General features: G+C 45.4%; 1 protein-coding gene across 2 annotated transcripts in view; it reads left to right on the plus strand.

Annotated features, from left to right (window-relative positions):
- The window catches only part of PCSK2 (proprotein convertase subtilisin/kexin type 2), a 241,550-nt gene that overhangs the window by 217,133 nt on the left and 8,903 nt on the right, over nt 1-15,514 (plus strand). For both annotated transcript variants that reach the window (XM_055544038.1, XM_055544039.1), the window contains 2 exons: nt 10,651-10,866; nt 12,843-12,943. In XM_055544038.1, coding sequence (XP_055400013.1) covers nt 10,651-10,866; nt 12,843-12,943 — 317 coding nt within the window. The remainder of the gene's footprint in view (nt 1-10,650; nt 10,867-12,842; nt 12,944-15,514) is intronic.

The following is a 15,514-nucleotide window of genomic DNA, read 5'->3' on the forward strand; positions in this document are numbered from 1 at the left end:
TGTCTTCGAGTCAGCTACCATTGAAGTTGGGACTCAGCTTGGATTAACTGGAGCTTAATCCCATGGGAGAACTGGGAAACTTTGCATAACACACGCTAAAGCTAGCAGCACGGAAGCTGGCAGAAAAGTCAGTGGTTGAGGAGGTTCCCAAGTGGCACCTTCAGCCCAGCGGCAGGTGTGCAAGGCAGCCTTCAGCCTCATGGGAGAAATCCCTTACACGAAGACATGCCTGCACTGACATCTGCTGACGCTCAGCATACAAAAAGCCATAAGGTCGAAGGAATATGGGCGACAACCACTACCATCTACCACAATCTCCAGACTGCAGCTTGGGCAAAGCCTAGTTGAGCTTGGAGTCATCTTTCTCTGGGTAATAAAGGACCAACAAGGTAATGCATTTGTTGGTTAGAAAAGGATGTAGCCCTTGCAGAGAGACTGATGGAGAACAAAGGCCTGTGGATACAGAGCACAGCATGTGACATCACTCTGACAACCAGAAGAGGAATTCAGAGACCGCTGGAGGCTCTTGAATGTGACAACTGACTCATGAACTTCTTTTCACATCTTAAGGAAATGTACCCAGGGCAATCTTGGCCCATGTTTGGCTCTGATGACTATACCCCAACCTCTTATTAATCACACCTCAGGGTTGCTATCAGAGGGAACACCTTAGGAATATTTAAAGATGAAGCAACAGAAAATGTCTAAGGCCCAGATGAGACAAAGCATTGATTGTTTATTTCCTGAGCATGGCAGGGAGGGTTACAAAGAGCACGGACACAGGTCCCAGATCTTGGAACTGAATTGTACATGGGGTCACTTGCAAGACCCTGGCTTGAAAGGCACCCTCCAGGAAGCGGGGGTGGGGTGCGGGCAGGCTTCCCAGGGAGACAGTGATTAACCAGGATGAGCAAGGATAAGCCTGGTGACCCTGCTGAAATTTAATCAGAGCAGCAGGTGGACATGGTGATGCAAGTGCCGGGCCTCTGGCCACAGTGACGCCTCGTGCCAAGGAGCTCTCAGGACTCCTCCCCAAGCCCTGATTAAGGCTCTGAAATGAAGGTTTCAGACAGAGGTTTCCAACTGAGTGGCAGCTGCTGCTGTGTGGAATGCTTATCACAGTTACAATCCCTCCTTTCATTTCTGAGAAGGAGAAACAGGAGCAAAAGCTGGTGGATTTCTAGTGGCCTTTCCTAAGTACCAGCCAGCCTCAGGTGGAGTGGTCAACCGCCCTGGTTGCTCAACATTTTCCGGGTTTTAGCATTGAGAGCCCCACTTCCTGGGGACTCCCCAGCTCTGGACAAACCAAGGCGGCTACCACTCCCCTTAAATAAGCCTTCTTGATGGTGGTGATTATCTGCACCCAGGGAGAAACCCAACTACCTGCTTCACAGACTGATGTGAATGTCAGCCTTCGATAGCCCCCATGACATCAGAAAGGCTCGTCACAGTGTGTCTGGATCTTGTTAGAAAGAGACAGGATGGTATAGGAGCCTGACCTCCAAGGTGGACGTACAGCAGGAGAAGCCATATTTAAAGGCAACCGCAGGTGCAGTGAAACACAGGCTCGAGTGACGGATAAAGCAGAGGCTACAGTGCCATCCTCGTTTGGCTTTCTTGGGACTCAGACACCCCACCCACTCCTGCTGAGCTCCGAGGAACCCATGGGGCACCATGCAGACGCTGGGATCCGGTGGTCTGGCTGCACCTGCCCGGGTGTGGCTTCCTACCCATCACCAGCTGGCCTCTCCCAGTGCTGCTTGTACTTGGGACCTGCTAGCACTGTGGGGGTGGTCCCAGACCCCATGCACACAGCCCAGATCATGGGGGAAGGTTCTCAGGGGTCTCCAGGGGCTGAGGGGGGGCTCCTCATCAGCTCACCCCTGGTTGGCCTTTCTCCCACTCCTTCCCCGACTCCCATCTTGTACTCACGTGTGCTTCCTGAGGTCACCCCCAAGTCCTGGTCTCAGCAGCTGATTTTGAAGCCACATAAATTGGAACCAACCACTTCTCCCTGTAAGTACGGCCTGCTGTTCTCCGGAAGTTAACCACACTCCCAGGAGGGGACCACTCATCCATCATCCTCATTTAAAGCACTGTGTGACTTCACCCCACACTCCCAACACTCCACATACAGAAAGGAAGTGAATAAAGAATGAAAACATAAAACAGCTACACGGAAATATAATTCAGTCCCTGATATTGTGCCAGAGAGGGACTTTCTAAACATACAAGAGAACATATTTACCCCCAATAAAGAGTAATAAATATTACTCATAAAACCTTTCAAAATTTCTGCAAGTCTGGTTATTGTCAAAGCTGATCAATAGATACATGGGGATTCATTATACTAGGTACTCTAATTTTTGTGACGCTTAATGTTTTTCAAATTAAAAGGTTTTTATTCACACTAAAAAGAAAAAAAAAAAGCAATTCAGTAGGTGGTTAAGTTGTCAAGAGTCAGAATATACATCTAGGGAAAAGTGAGAATAGGAACTGTGCTAATATTATACAAATGGCTACTTATGGCTCAGGATAAAATTTTCAGAGACTGCATTATACAGAGGGGTTTTTTTTTGGCGGGGGGAGGTGTTTTTGTGCAGCATGCAGGATCCTAGTTCCCCAACCAGGGATGGAACCCTCACCCCCAACACTGGACGCACAGAGTCCTGACCACTGGACTGCCAGGGAAGTCCCCAGAGAGTTTTTTAAATGCTGTATGTTTTTTAATGTTACATCTATATAAACTGAGTGGAACTGAACACAACCAACTGTATCAGTCAGGAGAGGCTCTCTCATGCTGCAATAACAAACAGCCCCCAAAGTTCAGAGACTTGAAAGCACAAAGATTTTTACTCAATCAGTGACTCATCCATCACAGTCAGTAGAAGGCTTTGCTCACCACAGTCTCCTGGAGGTCAGAGCTGACATCTGAAACATTGCTGCTTACTGTGCAGAGGGAAGGAAGAGCTCTGTGGGTCTGGCATTGACCAGTAAATGGTTCAGAACGTCTTACAGGATCCCATCCAACCACAAGGGGATGCTATCATGGGCCCAGACAGCAGGCAGCTAGAAATACTTGGCAATCAATTCAAAAGCACAATAATGTGCCCAGAAAAACTGCTCAGTGACCCAAGATGTAACCAGTGATCTTGTGAGGAAACACACAAGTGTCAAAGGTATTTATGAGTAGTTTGAATATAATTCTTCCATGAACTGTGAGTACAAAAAAGCAGTACTTGTAAATCAATACATTTTTTATGTTATTTAAATATAGGTGTGAAAAAATAGACTAAAGTAATTAAAGGGAACATTTTCTGCAAGTCAAAATGCAGGCAAAATACAAAAGAAAAGAGTATATCTACACATGTATATAAAGACATATGCAATATTTGATGACAAAAATTTGGTTAAGTTCTTTAATATAGGAAGAGCTCTAACAAATCAATAAAAAAAAGACATGAAAGAAAAGATATGCATAGGACATTATCTTTGGAGACATGGTGCTTTGCTGAGGTATTTATAAAGAATACAAATGAGCAGCAAATATAGAGAAAGAAAAACTCAACTGATAGTGGGGGGAAAAAAAAAACTCAAAACAGTGAGTTTTGTTTTTGTTCACTCAGTTGGCAAAACTATTTTTTTAATGATTCTAAATCTTGACCCAGATGAGCTGAATACTGAGTTCTTGTGCAGTACTGGTGAAAATATAGATTATTATTAAGCCTTATAAAACCAATAATATGGCACCATGGGTCAAAAATCTTCAAACATTTGTTCCTTTTCACCCTACATTCCCTATTTTAAAGACTCTGCTTGAGGAAATAAATAGAAATACAAAGACATATATAGAATCATGTTCATGTCAGCACTTTAAAACCTAGAAACAGCCTTCTAAGAACATCTAAGAAAAAGAGTAAATAAACTATGGAATGGCTATCTAAGAAGACTAATAAAAACTTATGGTATAGAAGAGTATTTAATTATGTGAGGAAATATTAATGTAATGGTAAGTGAGAAATACATTTTAAGCAGGGCCACAGAGATAGATGGATTTTATGATCCCATTTTCATTCTTAAACCTGTTCTTATGCTTTGCATATATATATAACTGGCAGGAATCCACCAAGTATTACCAGTGATTTTATATTCATGGAAGATTACATAAGATTTTTATTTTCTTCTTCACATCTAGATCCCAGTCATTCTACAAAGAACGTGATTTTCATAATACAAATACAATGACTTTTTAAAGTATATCTATGTTCTATTAAGATGTCAAGGTGACTGGAAAATAAAAATTAGTGTAATTAAGTGTCTGGGAAAAGGCAAACTGTATCAGGCTGGCTTCGTCAGTATCTGCAAGCAGATACCACCACTGGGCCAGGACCTGGCAGGGGTGGGGGCGGGGGTTGGGGGGTCGCGGGGGAGGGTAGTCATTCCTCCAGGTCACTAGGCATTGGATAGGATGAAGGGACCAACTCACTTCAGCCTCAAGCTTCTCAGAGCAGGATTTCCACCTCCTGGCACAGGTGATATGCTGAGAGTACACTAAGCCAATGTACCAGCCTTGAGCTGGAAATTTACGTTAGCCAATGGTAAGCAATTTGTGCCATTATTTTTTTTTATAATAATAAATTTTTATTTTTTTTTAAATTATTTATTTTAATTGGAGGCTAATTACTTTACAATATTGTATTGGATATTTTTATATTAAAAGTGAAAGGTTGTTGCTGAGCCGTGAAAGACGCTGGGATTCTTAGCCTCTGGAGGAGGGGAATTCGAGCCGGGGCCAGTGACAAGGCTTGGTCCCTCAGAGCTTTTGTGTAATAGAATTTTATTAAAGTATAAAAGAGATAAAGTTTCTGACATAGACATCAGAAGGGGGCAGAAAGAGTATTCCCCTGCTAGTCTTTAGCCAGATGTTTTATAGCTACTGGGCTTCCCTTGTGGCTCAGCTGGTAAAGAATCTGCCTGCGATGCGGGAGACCTGGGTTTGATCCCTCGGTTGGGAAGATCCCCTGGAGAAGGGAAAGGCTGTCCACTCCAGTATTCTGGCCTGGAAAATTCCATGGACTATATAGTCCTTGGGATCGCAAAAAGTCGGACATGACCGAGCAACTTTCACTTTCTATATAGCTAATAGCAGTCTGCTAATTAGAGAAAGGGAATGTCTCAAAACTCAGAGACTGGAACCAGGCCCTTCACCCACAACATGCATTTTGAGATAACATTGGCACAAGGTGAGTCATCCCAGGCCATAAAACTATTGACATGAATCTTAAAGAAAGGCAGGTTCCAAGTAGATATATAGTTTCATTAACATAGATTAGGAGAACAATGTATGAGTAAAACAAACTGGTTTGTCGAGCCCTTATCGGCACTGAGTCTTAAGCGCAACCAACTTGAAGAAAGACAGAGTCTAGGGTAAATACATAGCTCATTCAATTCAGTTCACTTCAGTCGCTCAGTCGTGTCTGACTCTCTGCGACCCCATGAACCACAGCATGCCAGGCCTCCCTGTCCATCACCAACTCCCGGAGTCCACTCAAACCCATGTCCATTGAGTCGGTGATGCCATCCAGCCATCTCATCCTCTGTCGTCCCCTTCTCCTCCTGCCCTCAATCTTTCCCAGCATCAGGGTCTTTTCCAATGAGTCAACTCTTCACATGAGGTGGCCAAAGTATTGGAGTTTCAGCTTCAACATCAGTCCTTCCAATGAACACCCAGGGCGGATCTCCTTTAGGATGGACTGGTTGGATCTCCTTGCAGTCCAAGGGACTCTCAAGAGTCTTCTCCAACACCACAGTTCAAAAGCATCAATTCTTCTGCACTCAGCTTTCTTTATGGTCCAACTCTCACATCCATACATGACCACTAGAAAAACCATAGCCTTGACTAGATGGACCTTTGTTGGCAAAGAAATGTCTCTGCTTTTTAATATGCTGTCTAAGTTGATCATAACTTTCCTTCCAAGGAGTAAGCGTCTTTTAATTTCATGGCTGCAATCACCATCTGCAGTGATTTTGGAGCCCAAAAAAATAAAGTCTGACACTGTTTCCCCATCTGTTTCCCATGAAGTGGTGGGACCGGATGCCATGATCTTCATTTTCTGAATGTTGAGCTTTAAGCCAACTTTTTCACTCTCCTCCTTCACTTTCATCAAGAGGTTTTTTAGTTCCTCTTCACTTTTTGCCATAAGGGTGGTGTCATCTGCATATCTGAGGTTATTGGTATTTCTCTCAGCATTCTTGATTCCAGCTTGTGCTTCATCCAGCCCAGAGTTTCTCATGATGTACTCTGCATGTAAGTTAAATAAACAGGGTGACAATATACAGCCTTGATGTACTCCTTTTCCTATTTGGAACCAGTCTGTTGTTCCATGTCCAGTTCTAACTGGTGCTTCCTGACCTGCATATAGGTTTCTCAAGAGGCAGGTCAGGTGGTCTGGTATTCCCATCTCTTTCAGAATTTTCTACAGTTTATTATGATCCACACAGTCAAAGGCTTTGGCATAGGCAATAAAGCAGAAATAGATGTTTTTCTGGAACTCTCTTGCTTTTTCAATGATCCAGCAGATGTTGGCAATTTGATCTCTGGTTCCTCTGCCTTTTCTAAAACCAGCTTGAACATCTGGAAGTTAATGGTTCACATAGTGCTGAAGCCTGGCTTGGAGAATTCTGAGCATTACTTTGCTAGCTTGTGAGATGAGTGCAATTGTGCGGTAGTTTGAGCATTCTTTGGCATTGCCTTTCTTTGGGATTGGAATGAAAACTGACCTTTTCCAGTCCTGTGGCCACTGCTGAGTTTTCCAAATGTGCTGGCATATTGAGTGTAGCACTTTCACAGCATCATCTTTCAGGATTTGAAATAGCTCCACAGGAATTCCATCACCTCCACTAGCTTTGTTCGTAGTGACTCTTCCTAAGGCCCACTTGACTTCACATTCCAGGATGTCTGGCTCTAGGTCAGTGATCACACCATCGTGATTATCTGGGTCGTGAAGATCTTTAAAACCCATTAGTTAGCTCAAGGTTTGAGAAAAGTTAAGTTCAGGTGGAACCAGGTGTCATCATGGCAACAAAGAATTTTAAGAGAAACTTTTTAATTTGGTATAGAGAAGGGAAAAAAATCGGACACTACTAGTTTGTTTCCTCCTGCCGCTTAAGAGAGAGAAAAAATGTCTGACGCTTGCAGCCTATTTCCTCTGGTTGGGGACCCTTAGCCTTACTCTTTCAAAAGCACACTACAGAATCCATATGAACTTTTAAGAAACTTGGGCTCTGTGAAAGGCTGCTTTAGGCTATGCTCTTAAAATCACTGCCTTTGCCAATAGGTTAGAGCAAAGACTCAGCCTCTTCTCTACTGACACTAAGTCCCCCTCATTCTTAGTTGTAGCTGGTGGGGGCAGGGGGAGAGGCAGAGGGCTGTCCTCTGTGTTAAAAGTTTAGCATCCTTGGTCTCCACCCACTAGATGCTGGTAGTGAGCACCAAAATGCCTCCAACTATGCCAACTCCCCCCTGGGATACAAAATCACCCCTGGTTGAGAACATCAGTGGTTAAATACCCTCAATAGTGCCTCGGTGACAAATTCTCAGTTAGTGAAATCTTTTAAGAGAGATTAATCCCGCTAACCTCCAAAGACTAATACAAAGAGAGAATTCAAAGTGGAGTTGCACCACATATTAAATTTCATCTAAATGCACTTGCCTTTAAAAAACGAGGGGGAAAAAAAAGAGCAGAGGGGTAGGAGAGGCAGAGAAGATAATTCCAGCCTAAACCAGATAAACATGGAGGCAGGTAGACAGCCAGTCTGCTCCAAGCACGTGCTGCAGAGTAAGGGCGGGAGACCCCAGCAGGCAGCCCACCCTGAGCAGTGCAGGCTCCTAGACCATCTCCTCCCTAATCTCTGGGTGACCCCCACACCCCAGTTGGGGTTTAATAAGTAGTAAGTAGGGGCTTCCCTGGTAGCTCAGTGGCTAAAGCATCTGCCCGCAATGCGGGAGACCCGGGTTAGATCCCTGGGCTGGGAACATCCCCTGGAGAAGGAAATGGCAACCCACTCCAGTATTCTTGCCTGGAGAATCCCATGGACGGAGGAGCCTAGTACCTACTCCCTGGATAAAATTCCCTGTAGTGAACTGCCCAGCATGGCAGAATCTGCCTGATTAAGTCCCAAACGACACAGTGCATCTGTAGGGACCAAGTTAAATTTGTAAGTTAACTTGGGGAAAATCAACAACCCTGTGATGCTGTCTTTCTCTCCACAGGTCATATTTTCATCTGCATCCCTCCCCAGAATTTCAAAGTCCTACTTAGCTCTTTTGTTTGTTTGTTGTGTTTCTTCTTACGTATTTTGTCTTCCATGTGGCTAGTATGAATGGTACTGCCACACAGGACGGCTGTAAGGATGCAGTGAATGACAATGTAAGGTATTCAGAGTGGTCCCTGCTTCACACTAAGTGCCCTAGAAGTGTATGCTGTGATTATCATCCTAATTTCTCCCTTGTACCCTCCAACTGATTGTTTGAATGTGAGTCACAGTTGCTCTGTTTCAGTTTCATCCCAGCTGTAGTTCAAGTGAAGCTGGGGGACAGAACTGGATCTTGAGGTATTGTTTTAACAGGACAGTGTGGTGTGCCAGTAACAGACCCATCCCACAGTCAGCTCTCAGCCCTCTTATAGATGCCCCTTCCCCACTCAACTGCTCCCAGAACTAGGGTCTTCTCTTTAGTGGCCCATCTTGCCCAGAAGTCAGGGACTATTTGCTACTGATACCCAATCATTAGAAGCAAGAATATAATTATTATCACCCTCGTAAACACACACACACAAACAGCTTAGGAAAATGAAGTTTAAAATTCCTAGCAATCAAAATATTCCTGTGGGTTAAGTCTTACAGTCCAAAACAAAACTAATGTTTGCTGCTGACTCTTCAGGAACATGGTGATACTGCTCTCTGTGTATCAGGGAGCAAAGCCACATAACACACTTCCCCAAAACTCGGTAAGTAACAACCATTTAACTCTGATCATGGGTCTACAGGTCAGCTGGGTTGCTCTGCCAACCTGGGCCATCCTTGGCGAATCTCTGGCGGCCTCACTCATGCATCTGTGGTCAGCTGAAGGGTGAGCCACAGACCGCCTGGTCTAGGGTGGCCTCCCATGTGGGGTCACTGTTAGCTGTGGCAGTGAACCTGACTAGACTATCTGTCATCAGCCACACGCTAACTCAGGTTGGTTCCCATGGTCTCTGAGGGAAAGCGGACATGGGTTGGGCTCCTTGAGCCTCATGCTTAGAATCGACCCAGCACCACTGCCCACCACATCCTGTTTGCTGAAGCAAGACAGGAAGCCAATCCAGACTCAAGGGTGAGAAACAGGCCCCTCCTCTTGGTGGGCAGGGCTACAAATAATATAAAGGGGTCATGAACATAGAGAAACCTGACAGGTTAGAGTCACAATCAGTCTCCCTACATCAAGGTGAGAATGCTTTTAGCATTGGTTTCCTTTTAGCAAAGGTTTCCTGTCTCACTAGCAGCCCACCTGTGGGCTGGTTCAGGGGAAGTTTCCCCAGTGGGTAGCCTCACTCACTGATGCTGATTCATGTCTGTTTCACTTTCCAAGGGCAGCATCCTTGACACTGAGCCCAAATCTGAGTCTGCTTGAGAGGGCTGCACCCTCTCGCACCCTCTCAGTTGTAAGGATGCTACGGTTCCTTCTGTGTCTTGGTTTCTGCGGGCAGTTGCCTGCTTGGATGGAGTTTTCCAGCACAGATTTACCAAGACACTGAGGACACTTCTCAGCTAGTGGCTAAATCAGTCTTTGTTGATGTATCGACTCAGCCAGTCACAGGCTAATTAACTCCAAGTCCTGTTAGAAGCAATCAAAATGTCACTTCTCATTGTCAGGAGGCAGGAGACCTTGGAGGTAATTCAGACATCTCCTTTCCTCTGGCGTGTGTGCGTGCTCAGTTGCTAAGACTGTCTGACTCTTTGCCACCCTATGGACTGTAGCCCTTACAGGCTCCTCTGTCCATGGGATTCTCCAGGCAAGAATACTGGAGTGGGTTGCCATGCCCTCCAGGGGATCTTCCCAACCCAGAGATCGGTATCATATACATATATATATAAAATCTGTAAGTGTGTATTTAATACTCACAATATCCATATATATATGTAAACTTATATAAAATATACATAATACCTATAAAATGGAAGCTATATATAAATATCTTTTACATCTTACATAGCTAAGTATAAATTTACAGGTACATTTGCATTTTTGCTGAATAATGCCTGAAAGAATATGTAAGAATTACATGCAGAGGGATTTGTTTTTTTCATTTTCCTTTCCATATACTTTGACTTTTTACCATGAGGATTATCAATGTTTAAAAAGCAGTCCATTTGTCAGTTTTAAGGAGATTCTTCCAGTCCTTCCCACCTTGTTATTCCCAGATTAAATGTAAATTGAGATGACTTTATATTGAATCCTTCCTGCAAAGAAAAATTCTCAGGGTGCCTGTTCAGAAGGACAGTGGTTTTCAAGGACAGATAGAAACCAAGCCAGTCCTTGGGTTCAACTGCTTAAGAGGTCAGGCTGACCGCGCTGCAGCCCGCACATCCCTCTCTGTCCCCCACCCCCAGGGCCGCGGGGGCAAAGGCAGCATCTACGTGTGGGCCTCCGGCGACGGCGGCAGCTACGACGACTGCAACTGCGACGGCTACGCATCGAGCATGTGGACCATCTCCATCAACTCGGCCATCAACGACGGCAGGACCGCGCTCTACGACGAGAGCTGCTCCTCCACGCTGGCCTCCACCTTCAGTAATGGGCGCAAGCGGAACCCCGAGGCTGGCGTGGTGAGTGAGGGCCGGGGGTGCGCGAGGACATTAGTGACGTCATACGCAGACACGGTGACGTCATGGAAGGAGGGCCCGCCTTCAAAGAGTCAGCCCCTGTTCCGAGGGGAGGTGCACCCCTCTTCTGGGCTGGTGATGCTTTGTTATCAAGGTCGAGGCCTCACGAAAAACAAGAGCGCCATGACCTCCTTCCCACTCATGGTCCATAGATTTTCCGGTTTATTGTTCAGGCTTACAAATAATGATGAACTCTAGTTTACCAAGATATTGCCCCAGCATGTTGCTTATAAGGTAACTAATATTAAGAACTGGAGCATCACACCTGCACCCCATCTGAGCCAAGAACATATCCATTTATTAGTGTAATTTAGAAATGGCATCCACGGATGGACTTTTCCCGGTCCCTAGACCTCCCCCAAAGTGGGCACATGTGTGTTTTTGCAAAGGAAGAGTAGTGTGTTTCATAATATTTTAAACCGGGTCCTCAGTTGAGAAAACCAAAAGGTTAAGAATCATAGACATTTATTGCACTCTTCTGAGCAACTCTTCCTTCCTGGGCACCTAGGTTTAACAGTGAATTTTCCAAGTCCGCTAGGCATACAGCCTTTTCTCAGTCCTCCAAGCTAGGAATTTAGTGGGTGACTCAGTAGTCGGGCTGGGCTACATTCTGCCTGGTCACCACCTCCTCCAGGGTTGGGAAAAAGGCAGGAACAAGAATGCAGTCATCAGTACCAGCTAGCCCTTCAGTCCCAAGGTCCTACCTGGGCTCCACCCGACCAGCTCTCACGTGAGCTGGCAGAAGTCCCTTCCCTGCAGGAGACCCAGACCTTAGCCTGGCTCCCCCATGAACCCCCCTAATTTCTCCCATGAGTCCGCTCAGCTCCCCTTAGTCTTGGGGAGGATGGAAAATGTGTCAGCTCCTCCCAAGTGGAAAGAGGCTTCATTTTCTCATCTTCTGAGCTGTATGGGCAGAAAGGGACGAGCAAGGGTGGCCCCAGTCTTGTTCTGCTTGTAAGCCTTCTCCCAAACACCCCCCAGAAGCTCCCCTCCCTGCCCCAAGGGCCTTCCAGTGGTATCACTCTGTCCTCAACCCCTGTCTGTGACGCTACTCCAGCTTGGGAGGAGCACTGAATTCTCTTTGAATATAGTCACTTTCCCCAGGAGATGACTTTAAACTGCCCTGATGCTTTGTCCCCCAAAATAATAGACCCACTCAAGGAGCCTACAGACAAACAAGATAAATGAGTAGTCTCATGGTTTATAAACAATCTTAATGAAAACCCTGTCTCTCACAAACATTGAAGATGAGGATTTTCTCTGTAAAATCCTTTAAAACTCAGCTGATCAACCTCCCCACTTGGGGTAATCACTGATGTAGCAGTTGTCTTGTTCACTGTGTTCCAGAATCTCTTGGTGGATTTTAGATGTAGAGAACCTAACATTTTCTCTTTAATGGCTGTCCCTCTAGGCAAACTTTAGCTGAACTTGTTTCATTTTTCCTCTTTAGGAATGCCACCCTTTTTTCCTGAAGGGAAAATAATTTGTTGATGAAGTAGCCCTGAGCTTTCTGAGCCAATCTCATTTTAACAAACACCACCATTGCATTGAGTATGGTGGTGGTATTGGCTTGTCACTTTTCACCTATAATGTTTCCTTTTAGGGTCCAGAAAATAAATATCTCTTTATTAGAATAGCTGCAAGGTTGACTCTCTAAACAGTTGACTTGCTTGTATCTTATGGACACTGTAACTATAACTGATTGTGTTTCCCTTTTTGCATAGGCTACTAGGAAGCTCAGATAAAAATGTCTGACAAAATAAATACATGAGTGCTAAGCTTATTCTTGCCTCCATCTAAATCATCTTCAGAACAAGGCAGACTTTAAGTAAAAGAAACAGAAGATCTTCTGCTCTGTGTTGTTTTGAGTTTAAAGCAATGGGACTTCTTTACTCATTCCTCACTCTCTTCCCCTCCAGGCAACCACAGATTTATATGGCAACTGCACCCTGAGGCATTCTGGGACATCCGCGGCTGCTCCCGAAGCAGCCGGAGTGTTCGCACTGGCTTTAGAGGCTAAGTATGTTTCCAGCTTGGGACCAAGGGCCAACTCTTCAGGGTGAACTAACACAAGTCTCCCAACCCAACACCTCCAGTGTCCATGGAGGCAAAAGTGGATGGGAGAGTCAGTAAAAAAGTCAGGGCCAATGAACTCTGCTGGGTGTTGCTAATGATACACACACACACACACACACACACACACACACACACATCCCACAAAACTACATCCCTAGAGAGCACAAGAGTCCAACACCCAATCACACATGGGGTCACAGAGATATTTTCTTTCATCTGTGGATTTCATGGCTGTTTCACTCTAATAATACTCCCAATCAGGTAAATGAAAGATCATTGCCAAGCTGGTTATCTAGCAAGGTTTTCAGAACATGTCATGGAAACAAGATGCTCTCGCTCCAAATTTGTTAACTTATATGGTGAACTCACTTTAATACTGAGACAATGTGGGCAAAGTCACACAATGTAGTCCAAGAAATGGGCTTTGCTACTACCTTCCAGCTACCGGTGAGAGACCCCCACCCTCTCTGTTCTCACCATCCCACGGAGAAGCCACACATAACTGCTGCTGGACCCACCTTGAATCTGAGCACCAGCAGAGGTCCCTGCCCACCTGCTCCCCTGTCTTGGTGCAAACCAGAGACTGGCCTTTGGTTTGAGCAATGATTTGTGGCTTCAGGCAACATCCATGTGGTGTAAGTGCACATGCCCACTGTGCAAGGAATTATCCGAGAACACAGAACCAGAAACTTGTAAGAAGTTGGATTCTGGCTCCTGGGGAAGGGAAGTTGAGTTCCCATCCCTGTCGGCTGTTGCTAGGCAACCAGAGCTTCTAGCGTCAATCTTCAGGCAGCCCTGCTTGACTCTCCAGCGATTCAGTGCATTTTCTGACTTGCAAAGGAGGTAAGAGCTGATTCCTAGAATAGGAAAGGACTTCAAAAGATTATCTAGTCCAACCCCTATGCCTTCAAGCAGAAAAAGGCATCCTTATCCTCCTTTTACAAATTGGGCCCCAAATTGGGGATGACTTCTGTCTTTGGGCCAAGCCAAACTTTGATTCCGTTAACAAAACTCAGGTGGAAAATTTAAGAAAGAAGAAATGGACACTCTCTTCCTATTAAGTACCAAGACAAAAAAACCTTACATATTATGTGCATTTCCTAAAAATGAAACTCTTCTCAGGGCCTGTCAGGTTCTAAAGTCTGAGTTGGTCTCGCTCACTCTGATTGGGAGCAGACAAGCAGAGGGAGGCTGGTCCTGCCACAGAGTCTCACAGAGAACAGGGAATAAGGAGTTTCTTGTCTCCCCTTAAATCAAAGAGGAAAGAACTCACCTTAAAGTCTCCCTGGATTCTGACAAGCAAAAAAGTCACTTGCTCAGGCATATATGCCAACAGCTTAGCCTACTAGTCTCCTCTGTCCATGGGATTCTCCAGGCAGGAATACTGGAGTGGGTTGCCATGCCCTCCTCCTCCAGGGGATCTTCCCAACCTAGGGATCAAACCCACGTCTCTTATGTCTCCTGCATTGGCAGGAGAGTTCTTTACCACTGAGCTACCTAGGAATCCTATATGCCAACAAAGTGACATCTAGATCCATCAAAGTGCTTGAGCAGGCTTCTGGAACTTTCAACAGATTTGTGGGCTCTGCAACAATTATTCCCCATTCTTTACCACGCTTGCAGCTTTCCTTACAGAAAAGAATGCAGTCACTGCTTAGGCATACTTCATTTTGGAGCAGTGGTCATCAACTGAGCACTCTCTTGCCATAAACGGGGGGAAAACGATACCAGGTAGTAGGTGGTTCAAACCCATCTTGGAAGCTAGTTCTCAGATTTCTCAGAACACCAGCCACCTGGGTTGGAAACCCTGAGATTAGAGTTTGGTGCGATTCATTAAGAATGGGCTCCCAGCAGAGACCACTGGGAAAGAGAGGAAGTAGGTTAGAGATGGAAAAGGATCTGAGCAAGGATGCTTTTCCAAAGGTTCTCGCCTCAGCCTGACTCCAGGAGTTCTGGAATGTAAATCTTGCCTCAGAGTTTATTCCAAATCAAGGCAAGGGAGTGGGCTGCATAAGCCCTTCCTGGGGTGGTAAAGCCCAAGACTTTTCAGTGGGCAAAAGGGCTCCAATATTCATTGGAAGGATGAAGCTGAAGCTCCAATACTTTGGCCACCTGATATGAAGAGCTGACTCATTGAAAAATATCCTGATGCTGGAAAAGATTGAGGGCAGGAGGAGAAGGGGTCACCAGAGAATGAGATGGTTGGATGGAATCACAGACTCAATGGACAAGAGTTTGAGCAAACTCCCAGTGATGGTGAAGGATAGGGAAGCTTGACGTGCTGCAGTCCATGGAGTTGCAAAGAGTCAGAAACTGCTGAGCAATTGAACAACAACAAAGCCAGGAGTTAAAACCTCTGATCAGCATGAAATAGCCCCGGGAGAGAGCCCAGAGGAAGGAGGCCAGAAGGCTCTCTTTGTGAACACTTCCTGCAGCTCACCTCTCTTTGTGTTCAGACGAGGCTTGTGGGAGTCCTTGGGGACATATGTGGCAGCAGTCAGGGCTGTTTCCCACT

This window comes from Bubalus kerabau, chromosome 13, assembly GCF_029407905.1.
Source record: "Bubalus kerabau isolate K-KA32 ecotype Philippines breed swamp buffalo chromosome 13, PCC_UOA_SB_1v2, whole genome shotgun sequence".
NCBI classification, from domain to species: Eukaryota; Metazoa; Chordata; class Mammalia; order Artiodactyla; family Bovidae; genus Bubalus; species Bubalus kerabau.